The sequence below is a fragment of the Cloeon dipterum genome, chromosome 4 (genome assembly GCF_949628265.1).
Source record: "Cloeon dipterum chromosome 4, ieCloDipt1.1, whole genome shotgun sequence".
Lineage (NCBI taxonomy): Eukaryota > Metazoa > Arthropoda > Insecta > Ephemeroptera > Baetidae > Cloeon > Cloeon dipterum.
This window is the reverse complement of record NC_088789.1, coordinates 3,989,288-4,011,426: the sequence shown is the minus strand read 5'-3', so window position 1 is coordinate 4,011,426 and position 22,139 is coordinate 3,989,288. Positions and strand designations below refer to the sequence as shown.

The 22,139-nt window shown below is 44.3% G+C and overlaps 1 protein-coding gene across 1 annotated transcript in view; it reads left to right on the top strand.

Moving 5' to 3' along the window:
- Window positions 1–458: 458 nt before the first annotated feature.
- LOC135944600 (Krueppel-like factor 6) overlaps window positions 459–22,139 on the top strand; it is a 249,643-nt gene continuing 227,962 nt past the window's right edge. The window contains exon 1 of the mRNA XM_065491657.1: window positions 459–959. Coding sequence (XP_065347729.1) covers window positions 858–959 — 102 coding nt within the window. The 5' untranslated portion in view covers window positions 459–857. The remainder of the gene's footprint in view (window positions 960–22,139) is intronic.

The window sequence follows — 22,139 nt, the reverse complement described above, 5'->3', positions numbered from 1 at the left end:
GCACTAACAATAAGGAAATGAGGTCGGTTGTAAAATAGCACAATGGTTAAAATTGAATGGAATATCAATGCTACGTGGCTCCTGGTAAAAATAATAGACTAAAAGATAACACTGGCCGTGGCCGCACAAAAAACAACTCTGAGGGATGAGCAGCTCAATTAATAATTGGTGGGATTTTTCATGCGAAAAGCGCAGCGCGCGGCTGGTCCGGCGGGCGGGCAGGCTGGCGAGGGTCACGATCGCGTTCATTTTCCGTATTGTTGAGGGAAACCCACCCGATGGAAGCTGGCGGTCTGGCACCCCCACGCAGCGGGGAACGCACCCCCGAGGCAGGCGAGGCGAGTCACCCCGTGGGAGCCGCGCGGTGTGCGCGTGTCCGTATGCGGCCGGCGGCGCTCGGTGCTGCCGCACGGGCGATGGCCGAAGCTGGCGTCGCGAGCACCGTTGTCTGGCGGCAAGCAGGCAGCAGCAGTCGAGTCTTAGCCGGCCGCCGGGTCTGTCCAGGAGTGCCTATCGCTGCTCGAGAGCGCCCTGTCCGCTGCGTTTCTTCACTGAAAACCGGCACCTTTCCGCACCCTCTGCTTGTCGATGGCGAGGAACTGTCTTCTGACATCTGCGCGAGAGTGAACTTGCCCATTCAGGTGCACCCTGAGCAGTGTGTCGACCCCGACGGACTTGCCGGTGCACTCGTTCGCGTCAACCCAAGTGCTGTCGAGTGCGGTGTCGTCCGAATTCGCCCAATTCGGACCAGTCTGATTGAGCAAATTTGATTGTTTAGTGCTTGGTTGGTTTTTTGCGTGCTTCGGCGCCGACCGTTTCTCGCTTGCGGATTTTGCAAAACTTGACTTCCTGCCAAAATGGATGTGCTGCCCAGCGGAAACATCTTTCAGGAACTGCAGACCGTCCACGACACTGGCTTCTTCTCTGGCAATCCGTCCCTCGAGGACCATTGGCATCAGGTACAGGATAAAATTTCATTTTTACTCAATATAGGCACCGAAATAAAACGGAAAACAAGTAAAATACGAAGTAAACAAGAAATTCATTGAGGCGTAAAAATTAGGGACGAAAATTTCTTCATTGTTTCAATGCGACAAACCGATCACGCGGATGGACTGATACTTTGAGGTAATCTGACATTTCCGAGCACGTGAGATCGGAATTCGTCTGTGGCGCCGAGTCACTGGGTCAAACCAACAGCTTTGGCGGCAAATGGCCCGCACTCGGACTATCAGCAATTGTGCAGGTGCTTCCTCTTTGCTTCCTGACAAATTACTATATTAGAGATGTTATCGCGCGAACTAAGAACCAAGAGGCAAAAGGTGCTCTGAGGAGCTGCCATCACCTGTCTTTCAGATATGAGACAGATAAACTTTGCCTTTTTGCAGCAGTCTTGTTTACCTACAGCGCTGTGTGACGAGCTAAAATCCATCTTATACACACATTCCATTATAAAAAGCAGAAAACGTGTATCGGATTGAGCAACCATACATAATACTGTTGAACGTAATCATTTATTGTTGTTTACACAAAAGAAAAAAGCTTTTTCGTTTTGCATTAAAAAACACATTTAGCTTCCTACTTAAAAATACTCGACTGAGCATCCTCAAATAGGAATGAAGGCGGTTGTAAAATTAATTCGGTGACACTTTTCTTAAGCTATAGCCCAAAATATAAGCCTACAAACTTGCCTGCGGAGATAACATCGAAACCCTTCTGGCATAACCAGGAAAAAATAGCACTTATCAGCGGCTTGCGACCACAAAAGTCAAAAAGGCACGCCAATTAAGAGCGCGCGCACATTACACACGAGAGCGTGTGATTGATAAGGACTGCGAATCAAAGAGACGGTGAAAAAACTCATTCATTAGCGATCACTCTGCTCATTTTCTACGTGTCATGGGAATCTAACCGCAATTAGCTATGCATAAATGAATATTGAATTAAAAAATAGAGGTGCGCGAGTGCGCCGTTTTTATTTAGAAAGCAGCTTTGGCTGGTAATAATTCATCTGTGGCGCGGCACTAAATCACCATCCAGCTGTGGTGCATACCGCATCGTATATTTCGACTTTTCGGCCTCAGGGCAAGACGACCTGAGCATTTCTCTCTGCCTGCCGGAGAATGCAGCAGCCAAAGTTTATTCGAGGTCATAAACACAGATGTGTTTTGTAATACCTGATGCACTCTCTCCCAGACGGCCGGCAAATAATGATGTGGTTACGAGGTGATGATTTATATTTATTGTTGTGTCTGGCTGCGCTGCTTTTTCATCCGCCCGGCTGTTTGGTTCGATTTTCGGAACCTCTGCGGTCTCTAAAATTGAGCAGCTTCCGATAATGAGCGTTTTTGCCCTCATACTTCCCTTTCCGGTCAAATTATTGGTTTTTGGAATTGGTCCTCCTTTGAATGGTAGCCCTCATGCATTATAGGGGTACCAGGCTCGGAGCATTAATCACTCACTTATTTTATATTAAATATTATAAATATTGGTAGCAAAAGAAAATTTATTCTGTTTCCAGCGTGAATGAACATGAAAATTCACACATCAGCGCCCTTCAAAACAATTTTTTTTTTGCAAATCGCCGAGCCTTAAAATGTGCTTGACATGTTTCACTGATAGTGTCAGCTTTATATCGCACTTATCTCATTTCCATTAATATTAATAAGTTTTTCCTCAATTCTTAGACAGCGAAAAATTTTGTAATTCAAATTCTCAGAATACTTAAGCTAATTTTAACTGAAAGTGTTGATTTTGCTTCCCACCTATTTTACTGTCAATGAAATCTATGTCTTAAGAGTCGATTTATTCCTTACTTTTGTTTCTATTCATGTGTTTCAAAAATTTCAAAATGGTTAAATAACAGTGGCTAACATGCACCCCGATAAATGTTACACAGTGACCACAACGAAACTCTTTTGTTTTGAGCGTTCCAAGTGACTGATTTTCCAGTCAGCTGACGCGAAAGGAAACATCCGAGGTTAATATACCTGCTGCGGCCGCTGATGCACCTTTTTTGTGTTCCCGCGCTTTGTAAACTCGCATACGCACAGCAGGCTTATTTGTTTTATGGGAAAGTGCATAAATTGAGGCGTGCGCATATATTTATATCCTGGTGCAGTGTCGCGGCGTCTGTTCTTCCCCTCACGTTTATTGTTTCCGGTGGCAGGTCACTCACTATCGGTCACGCTTTACATATTCCCATTTACTTCCCCTCTGTCGACTCTGCTTACCTGCTGTTGTCCGTGAGTGTGTGTGTTACTTAATCACAATACTCATGTGAGAGAGAGAAAGAGAGGCTCGTTGTGTGTTTAACTTCGAGACACTGCGTTTTAAAAAAGAGTGTGCAGTGCACTCACAATCAGGATATCTTATTCCTCTTTCTCCGTTCTGCGTGTGAAAAAGGTCAACGTTCTAGATGCAAAAACAATGACGCTGGGCCCACGCTTTCTTGACTGTTGCAACGATCGTGATTTGTCCAAAAACTTTGAAGTCTCACAGTCAAATTCTCTAGGCGACAAAATCACTTAACCTTGACCCAGGTGTCTGAAAGCTTTTTTACTTAATGCTGTTTGTGTTTGCTCGTAAATGTATTGGGGATGACTTCATCTGATTGACATTGGAAGTGGAAATGTTTGTTTTGAAAGTTTTAATTTTGTAGCCTTGACTCGTGATGCAAGAAGTAGTTTGCAGAATAAAATATGGATCACCATAGCGCAAAAAGCATTTTAATTACACACGATGCCCTTTTGAAACTTACTTTCTTAGCAAAAAATTGTTTAGCTTTTATGCTAACATACACTTGAGTAAACGTACGCAGTATATCACGGAAAATTTTCCCATCAAAGAACTGCAACACCAACCTTATAAAATTCTGAAAGCCCGCTATTCATGAATATTTACCCAAAATGCTAATTTAAGATTTTTATTTATATACGAAACTCTACAAGTCTGGAGCGTGTAAAAAGGTGCTGGATTAAATTGTTATTTGCCTGCGCTTTCGCATATTCTCAGCTTCGGAGCAGGTCTGCCTGGGCAAACTTCCTTTCAATTTTAAAGCCGAAGAGCTATGCACGGTTCGCAGGCGCAGTGCTAATAAAAAATCTGGCCCTTTTAACTAAATATTTATTCTGCCGAGGATGGAAGTTGCCCGGCAAGACGCTACCGAGGGTATGACTGCCGAGTAAAAGAGGCAAAGAAGTGGGCCACAGCCAGCCGACGCTGAGGCTGGTCCGAGAGCTGCTCCATGAACATTCAATTACCGCCGCTGCCAGCTCGAGTCACAGGATTTCAATTAGTGCCGACGAGATTTCCTCTTTAAACACACACACACACGCACGCATATATATACTCGACGGATTGTCACTGAACGGAGTTTCACCACAACGCGAGGGCATTAATCAATTTCTTAGAATTGTATACGCGAGCAAGTGCATTTGCAAAAAAGGAATTCGTATAGCGCTGCTCCGAAACATATGGCCAGCTGGCATTATATTCGATTGTGTTTTTATTTAGTTTTTCTTCTCCTCCGCTCTCGCAGTATTACTGGGGTATAAAACTTTATAGCATATTGCTTTGGGCCCGGCCATAAAAGAAGCATGGAGAGACGTTTCGCTCTCCTCCTCGCGCAGCATCCTTACCTGAAATTATTGCACTGACTAGTTCTTTGACAGTTCGCCGGGCGCGATTTTATCGCTCGGACTTTCATTTTTATTTGACGCACATTAATTGCCGAGCGGCACAATTATGTTTATTATATAAAAGAGTGGTTGTAAATTGCTGAGAGTGCATATATGGCTGGTGATTTTATCACTTCGATTTCGGAAAACTGACAATGAGCTTCGGCTCTTTCCATATATGTTCATGTGGGAAGTGAAATTAACATTTTATAACATTTCTGATCGAACTGTACCGGTTGTCATATCATAAATCATAACATAGGAGATTTAAAATAAATTTATCATAGTGTTTTCTTCTACACTTTCAACCACATGTCACGCAGAAATAAATAAAATTAAAACGACTGGAATTGATCTGCGCCATCATTTACATTCATCGTGAGTAATTATATGACAGATTTTATCTCGTCTGGTTTTAATTTTCCCTATTGCGAAAGGCAAAGAAGGCAGACTTTTAAAAAAATCGAACGCAATTTTTCAAATCGTCGATTGTCGGAGCTGCTGCTGCTAGTGGTGCTCTTTCCACTGTCAGTGTATGTGTGCTACATTCACTTGTTAGACAGCAAAGTCGTCTGGCGAGCACCGAGAGGCAGACAGACAGCATCAGGCCGACCTTACCATAAATGGCAGGCAAATATCGAGCTCTCGAATGCCATCAAAATTATAATGGATAAATGAGTCACACAGATAGCGAAAAGAGCGTCTCATTAAAATCAGCGGCGCGGCGCTGCACATACGAATATTCACCGAATATTTTGCAGCATGCTGAGCGCTAATATATGGGGCAAATTTGCAGCGAAAAGGATTCACGTGGATGTGGAAAATAATGCCGGCAGTGTGCAGAAACAGGCAGGTTGGCTTCGGGGAATTTGTGCCATTGTGCGGTGCACACGGCCGGATTTTTACTTCGCCTCTTTGTGTATTGTGCTGAATGAGCGTGCGAGTGCTCGCTTCGAGAACTATGTACGTTCGTTTTGATTTAAAAACACGCCGACGAATTTAAAAGAAAAGAGGGAAACGTCCGCCTGAAAAGACGACGGAGAGAAGAGAAAGAGAGAACTCGCATTTTGCTCTCAAGTCGCTACACGCTCGGATATCTGGATTATCGAAGATTACCACCGTCCTTTCTCCTCTCTCTCTCTCTCGCTTGCCAAAGTCGATATTGCCATGTAATTTTCGTATTTTGTCCGCACAGACACGAGGGAAACGAAGAAACCGCATCGAGTTAGGAGCACTTGGCTTAATCAAGGCCTTGATTTAAAAATCGATGCAAACGAGTGCATCTCTCCACTCGCGGTGGGAAAATCTCAACAGCACTTTTTACAACAACCCTCCGCGTGATGCACCAATAAAAATGTGATGGCGATCCAATAAAAAATGGTGCAGCTTGCCTTTTGATCAAACGCAGATAATGAAACGAACAGTTCAAAGTGCATCCAATTCTGGAGTACTCTATATGCTTATAAAATTTTCCCGCTTTCTATATCAGGAAGGCACACTTGTAAAATGACTCAATGGCGCGATAAAACTTTTGGAGAGCTGTTTATTTTTATTTAATGAAAGATCTTTTCCATATCTGTAGCACAGGCAGTGCCATAAGTCTCGTGTACACACTCGGATGTACGCACTCGCAGCCAGCCGTTGATAAAAACAGCTCACTATAATTGCATCAAAACAAACAAACTCTTCTTTTGGTGCGGAGAAAAACTTCGGGTGTTAATTGACCCAATATTGTCTTCTTGGTGCCGATCCAATTAGGATGTGCGTCCGTTGCAATATAAATAGTGCCCGCGTGTGTCATACTTTGACGGTGGCAGAGTAAACTTTACTTTATTGGTATAACGAAGGTTGTAAATCAACTTCCCCGTGCAGCTTGAAATGAATATTGATTCTCGCGCGAGATGAATTGAGCCCCGTTTTTTAAAGCACCGACTGATATTAATGGCGCTATTTGCGCTCGATATTTTCCCGCTCCAGCCGGCGTGTGTGCTGTTTAAAATGCACACCATTGGTTTTATACGCGACGAGCCGACGTGTTTCCACATCTATGAGCTAAATTTTGCTATCACGTCGTAAATATTTTCACAGCAGCGAGAATAGACCTTAATAAATCCGAGCAGGAAACAGCAGGCTGATTTTCTCATCGGGCAAAATACTATACGCCGTTGAGCTTTAGTTCCCTTCGCTAGGCAGCGAGCTGAGTTTGAAATTACCGGGAGTGTAATAACAAATAGTTTTCAGACTGGAATTGAGAGTCTGAAACGACTGTGGCGTCTCCTTTTTTGACGAAGGACCCAAGATTGTACAGGCCGGGCCAGACACTTTTAACTTTTTTCGGCGACGCTGCGAATCGTGAAGCACGCGACTTTCAGCACGTTTCCAAGCCCGGCCGATTTTACAGCCGACCCTCTCATACTACAAGTAATCCTGCAATTCAAAAAAGCCCGGCTTAATCGCCGCTAAACTGCCGAGAGCTCGGTCAGCCATGCTTTTATTTGACGCCGAGCTCGGCCATCAAGTGGAGGTATTCCGGCGTGTATCTCTTTATTGGCCGAATGTCGGCGGCGGCGGTTCCCTCATGAATGTTGACAGCGCGCGCGTCACGTCCACTATACGGCGGCAGTATATTTTATATGAAGCTTCATTACACATTGCTGCAGCTTTTTTCTGCTGTCCCAATCTCCCCGAGGAGACCTTTTGTTAGGATGAAAAATCGTCCTTGCTCCGCGAGGAGAGTGCTGCTGCCGCCTAGTGTACGGGCGATATCGATTTTCGCCGAATGCATCGCAACGGTGACGCCGCCGTCTGAGAACCATTTTTCCACAACACACAGCAGAGCAGAGCAGAGCCAAGCAGCCTCCCTCGCTAGCTGGACCATCTTTTCTTGCTCGGCGTGTGTGTGTGTGTGTGTGTGTGTGTTTATTCCCTTAGGTCAATGGCAGGCTAGCTTATTTAAAGCGGCAATATTGTTTGGATATTTAAAGCTCCACGTCTGCCCGCCTGCTGGAGCACCACTACATTTATTTTTCACCGCTCTGCTGGGATCACAAGTGGCTACAATCTGATTATGTTTTCTAACCGGCACGTTACGCGCCATGCAAATCGAGTAAGAATGTAAAACCTGACCTAACTAAAAAAAGTAAATCTCTTGCAATCCTATATGAAAAAAAATAGAAGAAGAGGAACGGTTCAATAATAGGATTATAGCATTTCTCTTTCCGTCTTTCTAATCTCTAGAATCTTGATCAAGATAGGATAAAAATGTGGTTGAGAGGATAGACGTCGTATTTATAGTTAATTACAATAATTGGCTGTGCAATGAAAGGCCTCATGTTTTGAATCGCCTCTTCTGAGAGCTTTACCTTTTGCCTGCCACCTTTGTTTGCGGCAATTCCGCGCATGTAGGCAGGCCAGTACTTTTAAAGCCCTTGACAAAGTTGTCTGCATCAAAAGATGAGACTAAAATCTTTCGCGTTTTTTGTTGCCGCGCCGTTCTTGAGGCTCTCTTTCAGATAGGCTGCTGGAAGTTTTATGTTGTGCCGCAACTCCCAGGCGGAATTTCTGTTTGGTCTTTTTTTCGTGCTTGCGCTGAAAGCAACCGGCATTGTTCGTTCCGAGTTTGTTGATTGTGCATACTGGAAATTATTGAAAACTCCCAGTTGTCGGCAGCAAACAATGAGAGAAAGGAATGGGAAAGACTGTGGCCACTGTATCTTGAATTGTTTAAGCCATTCTCTGATTAATCGCGGAGAGCGAGTTTTAGACAATCAACCCTTTTAAGGCCCGCAGGATTTTAGGGATCGACAGTCCTAAAAACCCGAGTGTTGTGTTTTCTTTTTAGAGGGTCAAAATGAGAGCAGCCTGCCGGAAATTCGGTCTTCTAAAAACCGCTCTGTTAATCAATTTCATTCAATTTCGCTCAAATAGCCACAGGCTGATTCGCCAAAAGAGCGACAACCCTTTTTCATTCATCAAAGCACAAATGTTCAGTTAATTAATTTGTATCACAGAACAGCTTATTTAGCTTTTGCAAACGAGTTCTCGTAGCAAAATAATGATTTTACATTAAATATAACCAATGCCGACCGCAAACTTTTATATATTTGCGATAGCAGGACCCACACTTGATCAAAGCGGAGTTATTCCCAGCGCAGTTACCCCTTTATATTTTTAAGCGCCCCTGCTGCCTGCGCTTTGAGGTGAAGTCCGTCAAAAAGCGACCCATCCGCAAACGTTCGGCGGGAAACCTCAGCAGTGTGTTTTGCAAATAAATCGACGTGGATAAATAAAAGCAGCCGGCGGCCATCGACATGTCAAATAATTGCACCTGCTTTTGCCCGCCGCCGTCGCGTGCAACAAACAGCGTAATTATCGCGAGCGGAGGGCAAATTGCTAATTATCGCGGTCTTGGCGGAGGCTGGGTGTTTATACACCGAGATCAAAGACGCGCTTTGCGATAGTCGGACGAGAACTGTGCACATATATTGACTCTGCGACGCGGAGGAGGAAGCGTAAAAAGAGCACCGCGCGCGCACACACACACAATATGCTCCAGTCTGATGTGTCGCGCGTGTGATCTTGTTGTGTGTGGGAAGTAATTTTACTCTGGCACCATGACCCTTATCCAGCGAGTTATGTAATGGCTCCATGTATCATCTGGATGTGTGTATGCGGTCGGCGAGAGGGAGAGCGTAGCTTAAATCACTTGGGATGCTTTTAAAGAGACGAACGAACGCAAGCGAGCACGCCGCGACGACTTTTAAATCGGTGCATTGAAATATATGGCTTACAAAGTAAATGAGCCGCTTGTTCCTCAAAATTTAAAATGTCAAACTTTAGCCATCTGAAATGGAGGACAATAAATGGCTTCCGCAATTTCACGAAATGGAGCAATTAATCAATCAAGTCCTAAATATTTCTTTCTAAATAGAGCAGCCGGCAATTTTAATTTTCCAGGAAAAAACTTAATATCTCTAGTTTTCACAGCGCATTCATCACGCGAGTTAATTTAATCAACGTGCCAGTCTCTCCTTTTTGTAGAGAAGCAACAAAGCCAATAAAACGGAGCCGTAATAAAAGCATTCCAGCCGGCATTTCGCTGCATGCTGCATATAAAATTCTGTGACGAGAGAGCGGATGCATTATCTGCCTGCCAGTCCAGTTTGATGGCGATTTTTTGCCCAGACGCTCAGTCTGCCGCTGCCGTGCTGGTGAGCGCGCGAAAATGATTTCCAAAGCAGACGCCGCTGTGCCACAGTATGCATTAAAAATAAATGACGCCGGTCAGCAGTTGATTGAACTATCAGAGCAGAATCGAAAAAAGGCATCGCCATATGCTTCTGCATTTTACACGCCGAATGGAACCATAAATGAATAATTTCGCGCACATTTTGCTCTGCGTGCAAAAAATGCGGTCGATGATGAATCAGATTATTCGCGGCAGAGGAATTATCGTGCGGTATTAGTTTCGATGAAGCTCATTGCTTCAAACAGACGGACAGCAAATCCTAGCTTGTTGTGATGTGCAATTAATCTTTGATTGTCATGTTGCGGAAATCATGTGCCGACAAACAGTTTATGCATCAAGCGAGCGCAGCGCATCCGTCCATCGGCGAGAGTATATTTATTTTTACATTTTGTGTTAGAAAACTGCATATATATTGAAATCTGGCGTGTTATCAAGGCACAACCAAACACTATATGTGTGCTGATGTTATCTTTCGGCGGAAAACCAGCAAAAGGAAACTGCGGTGCTGTGCTCTACGCGAGGAAAAAACGTCAACACTCTATGGCTTTTAAAGACAATTTGTTTTCGCTCTGAAAACCAGCAAAGCCATTTAATATCTTTATCAGGAGACGTAAACAGCAGCAGAGCGAGTTTAGATGCCTGACCACAGTTAGTTTTCCACCATATTTTTGTTTCCTCTGCACGAGGACGGCGAGAGTTTTTATACCCTCAACTTTTAAAAATATTGTTTGGTCAGTATAGATTGCAAAACATTCACACGCCGGCAAAAATTGTTGTAGCCGCACATACGAAACCAGACAGAGAGGCAGATACGGGTTCAATGTTTTATTCCGCGGCAAAATGGAGCATGGAGGCATTTTCTGTGGCGCATTTTCAAATTAAAAAAAAGGAGAGACGCACTCGACGGCGCATAGCGCGTGTACGTGTGCACTTGCTTGGCTGAATACAAAATGTAATTGCCTATTCCAACTCCATTTTTGTCGCGCGCGCCTTGCCTCTTACGGCGATGCGCCGCCGCCGCCGCTGCAATTGCGTAGAAAAGATATTATAATGCGCATTATAGTCTGCCCTTTCTCCAGCCATTGTGGATTTCAATATTTAAATCGTCCCGGACGACTAGCCGCTCTCTTGAGAAATAAAACTCTCCTTATTCAGCACCATGCAGCCTTAGGGCACAATTTCATGCAACTCCACGATTTGGAACTCTAATTAAACTGGAAAATAGTTCAAAGATAATCGTTTCGAGACGGTTTTAATAGATATTTCTTAAAAAGAACTGAATGCTTTTTAGAGATTAGGTTTGAAATATAAACAAAATTCTGTTCGTAAATATGAAATTCCTCTGATGAGATTCCCAAAACTTCTCCAAACAAATTCCTTGGAGTCTGAAGAAATAGCCTGCCAATCTAAAAATACAAGAATCTTACCCGTTTTTACATTTAAAAGTCTCTCTAAAAAGCATCAGCGCGCAAATATTTACGTCGAGCAGAAAATCATAAAACTAGAAGCCGGCCGCCGGCGGTGGCGCCAATAACAAGCACCAACGCAAAAAAGCGTGTGTGTGCTAATGAGTCACGGAGCACAATGCATGAAATATAAACTTTTAAAGCTTGCACTGTAATCAGAAAAGTGCTTGCTCTTGCTGATAAAGTGGAGCAGCGATAAGGGCTGCCTGCGCTCGCACTATTTTTATTATGCCCCGCGTGCCCGGTTAATGAGTCGCCAAGAAAAAACCTTCGCAAACACTTTCGGTGCTCTGTGTGCACTGCGAGTGCATTTTGCTGTTCTCTTTCGGTCAGCTATTTTTCTTTTGCTCTCTCACAGAGACCCTCATTAGGTTTTACGCGTAGCTGATTAATTATGACTTTTGCTCCTGCTTTATGCTGCGAGAGCACGCTTTTGAAATGCGTTGCTGCAACTGGCAGTGCGTCGAGTTCGATTTTCTACCTCGGCGGGGAAATTCCACTGCTATATATGCAGCACGGAGGGATTAATTAAGCTTTAATTTGAACCAGCTCGGCACGGAAACTTTGCGTCAATCTGACAACACTCTCCACTGGCCAAAAAGCCTTTTTTGAACGCGCCGGCCCTTGAGGTATGCTTCCATCAGAAAAAAACATTGAAGTTATTTCAATTTTTAATCAACGAGTGGAATGGAAAAGTTCTGTTGTTTACATAGAACTGAATTCAATCTTACAATCGGCTTTTTAAAATTCTTGGGTACTCCAGTTGATAAATATGGCTCATTTCCCCTCGCCGAAATTCGGGCTAATGTAGTTGTTCAGCCGAAACAATTTGTCGCGTGTAAAATTAAATCCCTGAAAAAGCAAACTTTTAATCGCAAATCACCAAAGTTTGCTTCAAGAGAAATAAATATCCGTGACGGCGGCGTCGGCGGCGGCGGCGGCGTCGACAGTGGGAAAAGAGAGCCAAGCAACTTTTTAATGGCGGCAGAAGGCCAACTTTGCATCTCTCCCCTACACGGCCGTGCGCGAAAATGAGGAAAAAAGCAGGCCAAGTTGGAGCATAAATTCAATCTGGGCGGCATGATCAATCTAAATTCCGCGCCTAATGCAAAGTAATGACGCCGAGGGGTGCGCGTTGCTGCCGCGTGTATGTGCATGTGTCCCCGTTTGCCGGTGCAGCTTTTGCGAACGGGAAATAAGGAAAATCGCCCTAAGCCAGCTCGTCGGCAACGCTATAAATACCTGCTGCGCATAATTAGCATAACTTGAAATAATTCTGGCTTATATGCGCGAATAAACATTATGCGTGGGCTGCAGCCCTAGTCGTGTTACCCGCGGCGGACTCTGTCATAAAGCACGCGCACCTTAATTGCGCGGGAAAAGCTTAAAGTCGTTGTTTGCCTAATTATTCGTAGTTTCTAATGCATAATCCTAACATGGGAGCTGCGAGCAGATGCAAATCTCAGAAACCAAATAACTTAACTCCAAACGATGTAAATAATTTATCTATCGCGAAATAATATTTGCTTGCAAAGCTTCTGAGAATCCTGAGAACCAGACTTAAAAAAAAATTTGTTTAATAACTAAAAATATCTCTGATTTTATTTAATTTGCAATATTTCACAACAGTGGAATAGGAGATCATCCAATTCTCTTGCTAATTATGCAGTCACCAGCTCGTTTCACCCAGACTGTTGGCAAATTTAATGTATTCTCTCTCATCACGAGACGGCCTTGGTAAAAATTATCGCGGAATAATTAATGAGGCGTCGGCGGATGATGACAAAAGACTGCTTTTGCTCTTTCCTTTTGTATCGATTTGTACTCGCGGGCGTGCAGAATTCATTCATCCCCCTTCACGAGCGCCCATTCATGCTGTGCGTCTGTCAAGCAGCCTCTGTGCCGTCGCGGATCCGAAATTCGGCACTTTTTATTCCGGCACACATGCGTGTGTGTCGGAAAAGATGAGAAGGGTCGCGAAACCTTGCTCGAAATCCGCGCAAAGCGGTCCTTTGTCGATTCTGGCGTGTTGTCTGCCACTAAAATAGAATCGCGGCTGCTTATTTCCCAACGCATTCATATAAAGGATTTTGCCGGAGAACGTCTGCAATTTATTTCGGCCTGATCAGAATTCGACGGTAGCATGCGTGCCGAAATATATAAGAAAATGACGGCAGGCTTTGCACCCTAGATCCCTTTATTTTTGCCGTGATTTATGAAACACGTGATGACATTTTTACCCAACAAGGGAATAAAAATGGCAAAACTGCCCTCCGTTTTTGCCCTGCGCTGCTTTGTGTTTTATTATCTCAAAGTGAAACTACTGCGCCGATGACCATACTCTCTAGCGTGGGCGGCGGCGGCTGAATTTATTTTCCGCCCTCATCCCCGCAAATCGGAACTATGTTAATGCGAGTGCAGATTTATCACCGGCACATGGGGAAAATGGATTTTTCTGCGGATTACCGACGCCACCACCGCCGCGGCCGTAATCTATATTTATTGGCATTAAATTTATTTCACCCTCTTCTTATAGGGTTATTATCCGCGGCTAAATTGACGCGTTGATGACATCTCTGTAGTAAAACAAGCTCGATAGCCTGCTTTTTATTGCTCCGTATAAAACTGCGATTTTGCGAAAACTCGCAACTTGGCAGAGTCTATCACATATATGTTTGCAACTACATGCACATGAATTGGGAAATATTAATTATTTTTAAGTTTAAAAAAAATGACACCTTTAATACAATTTTATACAAAATATGGCCAGTAAAACTGGTTGGAAAAGTGCTTTTTTGCTGGACGGATAAAGTGGGTTTGCAAATAGCTGAAAACGGAGCGTTGATGACGCGTTTGTAGTTAAAACAAGAGCGATAGCCTGCGCTCTTTTATTACCGGCGCATAAAACTGCGCCGATATTTTGTGCGAAAAGCGTCGTCTCCGGCAACAGCATCAAATGTTTGCACAAGTTCCCATGTATTCGTACGAACAGTTTCTGACCCTGCAGCGTGCAAGTGCATATACACACACGCGGCACATGCCGAGAGGGCTGTTTAATACACGAAGCACTTGTGTGCAGGCAATGGCCGCGTTATACTAGAGATTAAAAAGTAATCCCCTTCCTGTTATGTGCACTGCCTCGAAAGCCGGGGAGCGTTCGTTCTCTTGTTTCAAATATGTGTGTGTGAGCGTGCGCTGGGTGCTTTTGCCGCTGCCACTGCTGCTGCTCACTCTCAGATTTATTTGCATGAATATGAGTATGAATCCTTTAGTTGCCGGCTGGCCAGTCGCGGCTCCTCTGGCTAGGGATGTGCAAAATAGTCGGCTTAGCTGTATCAGAATTTATATTTTAACGCTAGAGAGAGACAATAAATCTTAAATCGAGGTGCACTGGGATAACCGTAAAACACCGCGGGACTCAAATGATAAATCTCAGTTGAATTTGTGGTCATGAAGAATCCAAGTCTAAGAATTTGTTTTGGCGCAACCAAAAACCACTCTTACGGATTAAATTTATTCAATTTTAATACCGAGCCTTGAAATCCTTTGACAATGGTGGCCAGTTTTTCACACCCCCCTCTCGTGGAATATATTTATACGGGATAGCCCAGCAGCGGCGAGTATGTGAGTAAAAAAGCATGCACGCTTTTCGCCGGCAAGCAGCTCTCTTTGTTAAATAAATAGCGGCCGGCAAGGGCAGTAGCGAACTACCTGTTTCCGAAAACGCTAGCTCGCTGCTGCACTCGACAGATTTAATCATTTGTGTCTGCGTTAAACTTTTATACGTGCATATTTGCCCGAGCAAAGTGGAGCTTGCCAGGGATTTGCTCGCGAGCGTTTTTTCATACATGCATATATATGGCAACTGGATGACGGCGCGGGTGCACAAAAGGGGGCTAATTTGTACGTACCTTTTAAAAGGATGAAAAGCCCAGTGGACAGTTGGACAGCCCAATTTATATAACTAAAGTTGGCCGTGCTGTTTAAAGACTCAATTTCTCTTTTGGGTGCTTTGATTAACTTCATTTTGACAAATTTTCGCAGAATTCTTTCTAGCATCTTCTGCCATGAACATGAATTGCATATGCATCAAGTACAGAGGATTGCATTCGAGAGGCTCTATCCTATTTTTATAAAATACTCCTGAGACTAAAACCCTTATGCACTCTTTCGCGTACCTTTCGCAAGTGAAGTGCATTAATCTTTTTTACGCACAGTCTAACAACATCAGGAACGCACTCTGCGCGCATAAGGTAAACATCTCCGCTAGAGAAGAGGGAAAATATTTTGCACTTAGCGTGCTGGCGCTGGCGCTGGAACGAGTAACGCATAACAAAAGACGCCCCGTGGGTGATAAATTGAATTCGTAATGCATCAGTTTGTGCACTACTCTGCGTCGCGGCGTCAATGCACTGCAAATACACACATGCACAGCTATAACATTATAAATAAATTTGCGCTCCATCGCGTCTCGGGTATAGGCCGCCATCTACGGCATGTGTATTACGTGCGCGTATTTTTTGCCGAGCGCAGCTAGCACGGTTGGAATTGCTTGCAGGATGTGTGCAGAAATATTAGCATAAAATATTACCCCCGGCTGCTGGCGTGCAAAAAGTCGGAGCAGAAAAAGCGGCAGGATCCGCCGCCGAGCAGTGCAGCTTTTGCACACAGACTCCATTAAAGTGGCAAAATGAAACTCAATTTTTCCACTCGTCCGTCGTGCAGCCAACGCTTTGCTTTGCTTTGTAGACTCACACAGATGCACGCCGCCGCGACAAAAAGTCCGTGCATGCACACCGCGAGCCGTGTGTAATGGCAGCAGCGTCGGAATTTTGTCGCTCATCAAAGCAGCAACTTTGCATACAAAATCAAAAGTGCAGGAAATGGCGCTTGCTTTGCCAAACATACAGAACGAGTGTATGTACCTACGTACTCGTTTTACTTGCGCGCATGCACGGTTTAGGAGCAAAAAACGAGCCAAAAAGCATCAGTAAGGCGAGCTCTCTCTCTACCATTTCCCGACTCGTAATTTGCTAAATTGGTGTTTGCTTCGCTCTTTCATGTACGAATATTGCGTCTTCGATTCACCTTTTGCACCAATCAAAGTGAATGTAATTTTTTTTCTTTGCCACAAGGCAAACTTTTTCCTAGCCTCTCCGAGATTTCTGAGATTAAAAGAATGCTTAATACTTTTTTCTTATAGGAAGATTGATAAGTAGTAAAACGATTGAAAATAATTTGCAGCATTGGCTTGAACTTAGCGTTAATTTTTAGGTTTGATTGTTTGAAATAAGAGAAGTTTCAAGCACTGCTATGATAGAGTAATAAATTAATATTATGTCAAAAATTTACTGACCATTTTAATGGTAGATTCTAATTCCTCTCAACAGTGTATGCCTTATGTGACGGAAAACTCCTTGATTTGAAACATGTTAAGAATGCCTTTTAAGAAAACAGAAAAGAAACACAAAAAACAGCTCCAATTTGTCTAAAAATTCATGTTGGAAGAAATGTTTGACTTAAACAAATTCCTTATGAATTTTTATGGGGTTATCCTCTATTAGAATTAGAAAATACGACCAATTAAAAATTTAGTGCTTCCATGTGACGAATCAGCTCCTTGAGTGCCAACTTGAGATTGCACACTTGATAGCGGTAAAGCTACGATTTGTCCGTCTTATTGTGTTGTGCGAGACTGACTGAGATGGCAACATTGACGTCTTTTATTCTCCTCGGCAACTAAACGAGTACAAAGGGAAAGGGGGACGGCAGGAATTTGCGAGCACTTCAACTACCCCGAAATTGTTTTTTAAGCCGAGCCAGAAACAAGATTTGATCAGCCGGCCGGGCCCGCCTTCCCCATAAATGCAAACCGTGGACAAACAAGCAAGCACCCTTGGAGTGCCCTCGACCAGCCAGGGGGCGTCCTTTTCCTTCGGCACACACACACACGCGCGCACATCAGAAATAACCAGCAGTGGAAATCTGTCATCGGAGCAGAAATTGGTTCATTTGCAGCGGGCCAAACGAGCGTCTTCTTATTTATATTGTCCTGCTCGGAGCAATGTTTTAGTGTTTTTTAGGGGGGACCATGCTCGTGTGTGTGACACACATAACGAGCAGGCAGTTACCCTCTGGAAAATCAAGCTCGAGTCAGCAGCATCCTCGGCGCTTTCGCCGCACAGATAGACAATAGGGGCTATCACATGAGAGAGGGGTTGTATCTTGATTGCGCCACCCAAATATACTACTGCACTCGCTAGCTTATTTTTCGGCTGCTGCGGGACTGCTTGCTGCTTGTCCTCGTGCTGCGTGTAAAAATAAGACCGCGATGATGAGGGTTTATATACGAGGTGTCAGCGGCATGGCAAGAAAGTGGCAGGGGCGACTGCTTTTTAACCCGCCGAGGCCCATAATGCTAATGTCTCCGGCTAGCGGATCAGATGCAGTTTTCGTTTCGATGCGAGCGTGCCAAAAATGCAGCAGTGCAACCCCCGATCGCAGAAAACCACCCTCGCGCGCAGCAACTTTTCTTCTTGCCGAAGGCCATTAAAATTACTCTGGGGTAGCATAGCAACAAGCTGCGCGCTTCTTTGCTGCACTGCGTGCAATCAGCAAGATCTCTGAGGGTGGATGGGGGGGTGAGTGCGAATTGCATATGTACACACATGCGCATGAATATCGGGATTATCAGGGTGTAATGATGAATTGGATGAAAAGTTCATTGAGAAAGTGCTGGTGAATTTAGATTGGATCTGACGCATGCATGATTATTCGGTGGGCGCTGGGGGAGGTTCTCGGGTCGGCCGGGGGTTCGTACTGATCCCTCTTTATATTATTAAACGCGCTCGGCGGCGGCGGCGGCCGTGTGTTGGATCAAGTGGGCCATTGTCATGTTAATGCTGCTGGTGGCACACTCTCTCGCGCGCACTGGTTGCATCCGCGGATGCCTCTGCATAATTGGAGTGACACCCGGAGAAAACGCATCTCTTTCCCAATTTATTCCTGCTGCTCGAGCGAGATTAAATGCAGTCGAGCAGACAACAGAGGAGAGAAATCAGCCAGCGACATATCTGCGCCTTGTAGCACATGCGATTTTACACTTGACGATCAAAAGCTCTTTTGTGGTGCAAATCTGGACCGAATTCTGGCAGAGGCTTGTGTGGGAGGAGGCTCAAAATATTTTCCTTGAGCTTTAAAGACGTTTATTTCGAAATTTCGTAAGGGTTAAACAGAGTAAACCTAGAAAACAACGAAAATTTCTTGTAATCTGTCATATCATGTTTCCGACGATCGCTGAATCAGAAAATAAACCGTAGGAAACAACAAAAATTGCTCGTAATCTGTCAGATTATGTTTCCGACAATCGCTGAATCAGAATTCTCTTCAGCTAAAACTGCGGTTATGAATTTTGTTTTGGAGGTGCCGAAACAGCTGCTAAGTACAGCACGAGAACGTGTTATTTGATTTTTCCTCACAGAATTTCACTCTTAGTTAGCTAAGCATCCGGAATGAATTTTCCACACAGGGCAGAGCCATTCAGTTTTTCTCTAATTTAATGATGCAATGTATTTGGAATGTGGGTGTAGTCAAGAATGCCCATATCTGACAAGCAACAAAGTAAAAGAAAACCAGTGACCACCGGATTCTGGGAAGCAGTCAATAAAAGACGGTCTCGGTCTGTATACTTATTTCCCAACATGAGTGTAATTAACCTACAACTGTCAACTGCGCGACTTGCTGCTGAATCCAGAGCCGATTCTCTCAGCGCTGCTCGCTTTCCGTGTAACTGCGAGGACGAGAGACCAGTTCGCGGAGAGCATCGGGGCAGGCTGATGTGAAACCTGAACACCGAAAGCAGCAAACAAGGTGTGAAGGCGGATGATATCACCTTCGAGAGCGCTTTTATTGCATATTATATTTAAATTCAGAAATGAGCGCCGTGCAGAAAAGAGAAGGAGAGAAAGAGAGAGAGAGAAACACGCAGCGGGCTGAGAGCATCATTATGAGGCGACAGGACCACGAACGCCTGTTCTGCCAGAGCTATCTTTTAATGGAAATATGCAAATGCCGGCTCGAGTGACTAATCCTGATGCCATCTCTCTGTCTCTCCCGCTCGTTTGCTCGGCGTCTCTCTCTTTCTGCGGTATGGCTTTTTGATTATATGCTGATTAGCGTGATTCAATAACAATTTCCCGACACGCGCTGAGAGTTGGTAAAAAAATCATCAGCTGCAGCGAGGCAATTACCCTGGCTTTTTACATAAACTTTCTCATTAGCACAGAAAATTCTCGCCGCCAGAACAGAGAGAGTATTAAAATTAATTAAAAACAGCACAGATGCATGAGTTTGTCGCAGAAATTAATTAAGCAGCAAGCGAACCAAAACTAATGCGGCTGGCTGGCACTGTGTTTTGCAGTTTCGAATATAATATTTTGCAGCTAGTGAAAATGGTTCTGACTGAGCGCAATCCAATAATGATTATATGCAGGCTTGCTGATCAGACATTAATGAGCGCCATTAATATTACACAACAACTCTCGGGCGTCGTAAAACACGCCATTTGCAGCGGCCGCGCATACCTTTTCGAGCGCATAATTTTCAATTTAACGAAACAACACTGCTGGTAATTCGCTTACCTGTATTTCAAATGTGCCCTTTGTGATGTGGCTCGAATGCCCGCCGGCTGCAAAGCGTGAAAATCGTCATAGCTTGTATTATTGCAAATTGCTCTGGCTGGCACGATGCGGGCAAATCGCACTACACACACACACATTCGCTCGGCAGTTGGGGTTGCGATATTAATATATATAAATCGCGCGCGAGTGAGTGAGTATGTGTATGTATGTATGTATGTGTGTGTGTGTGTGTCTGTCTGGCTATAGCAAACGAGGAAGCCGATGGAGCGCATTCAAATACACGTAGGGGCGTAAAAAGTGAAAATGAATGAATAGCACTATTCAACAGCTCAGGCAGACTGCGTCTGCTGCGCTTATCAATGCTTTTCGCATATGCATAATATTTATTTTTGGTTCTGTAAAAAACGCAATCTAAAACACGACTGCTTACTTGCACTGGGAATAAATGACAGTCATTCTGCAGTCCCAAGTGCTATTAAAGGAGAGAAATTCGTGGTTTAGAAATGATCAAAAATGATTTTTTTTTAACCGAAATTGTTACAAAACTTATCTTAATATCACTCTATTTTGTTTATTGGATTGAGCCTGAAAAATTCCTCATTAAAGGTGTCACACACAGCGATACATCAACAATGCAGCTAGAAAGGCAACCATAACAAAGTCTTATCGGACTCGCTAGTGTGGTGCCGGGCGCGCGCGGAAGTCTGATATGGCTGCGAGTAATGGTCGATAATTTGATTTCTCGCTTCATTTAAGGAGACTCGGCGTGCATACGCGAGATATATTATCCAGCGAGACGAGAGAGCAGGGTTTGCAAGGGTGATGGGCACGACCCCTGCATTATTATAGGGGTGGCACTAGACTTGAAGAGCGAGAGTAATGCACCGAAATGAGATTTTAATAGTTAAAGGGTGGAAAATTGCTTGTTCTACCAACCAGCGTATGGTCGTAATGATGGAGAGAGAAATAACATTGCATGTGAGTGTGTGTGTGTGTGTATGCGCAAGCGAGTGTGCGGTCATCACCAAGGCAGGACGTGCAAGTCTGCATTATAATGCATCCAATTAATTTAGAGACGATTTATCTGCGCTGTGCTCATGTGATACGGGGGCGGCTGGACAGAATAATGTGTTCACGTGCAACGATTGGAAACACTACGCGCTGCCACTACAAATTAAAAATAAAATTGATAAGCACACACGGAACAAACACAAATTTTAATCTCCCGTTTGGTGTTTTCCTCTGCGATAACGGTTTTATATAGTATATAGTAACATTCTGATATTGTTTAATCTGGGGAATCTAAGGAATTTGTATTTACAACACCGTCTAATTCAAATTTGCATCGCAGGGGGGCGGGAAATTTCACCCCGTGGCGTTTGTACCGTCTTATTTGCGGTGCTGGTGGTTTCACATGCAATTATTTTTTTAACCCATTGCGTCAGCCAAATGATGACGCAAACCGCGAAGGCAGTAAAAAATTATGCGTCTTGAGGGTTGTGTCGTTGTGTATGCGGGCTGGGGCACATAAAAAGTTTTCGGCAGGGCAAGAGCGAGAGTGAGGCAGAAATAGAGTGTATGGAGCGGCGTGCACAACACGTGAGATAATACGGCGGGCTTAGCCGCGCAGCTTCCGATCTCGCTCTTGCATATATTTACCGAGTAATTCTGTTGATGTAAGGCGTGAATGTATCTGGCTGTCTATTTAGCCGTTTCCGTGCCCGGTCTCAAACAACCCTTCCCTTCTCGTTCGCGGGGTATTATTTGCTTACACGCGCGCTCGCGAGAGAGAGAGAGAGCCGCTCCGTGTATTTATGTGCCCGCCCGGCGTCTGGCTAATGCTTTTGATGATGGATAACCCGAAAATCTTGTGGGAAATGTGCCGCCCCCCAAACTTTTCTCCAAATGCTAACACGTGTTTAATTGAGATGCACTTAAATTAAACATTCATTTCCTGAATCGGAGAGATTCTTCAGACGCCGTGTCCGTCGGGTTAGCATCAAGCCGCGTGCGTGATCGAAAACAAACGCCTCCAAGATTTGTTTGAGAGAATTTGTTTTCGGGGTTTCTCTTTCCGCTGCCTGTGCTGCGCGGCTCGAGAAGTAGA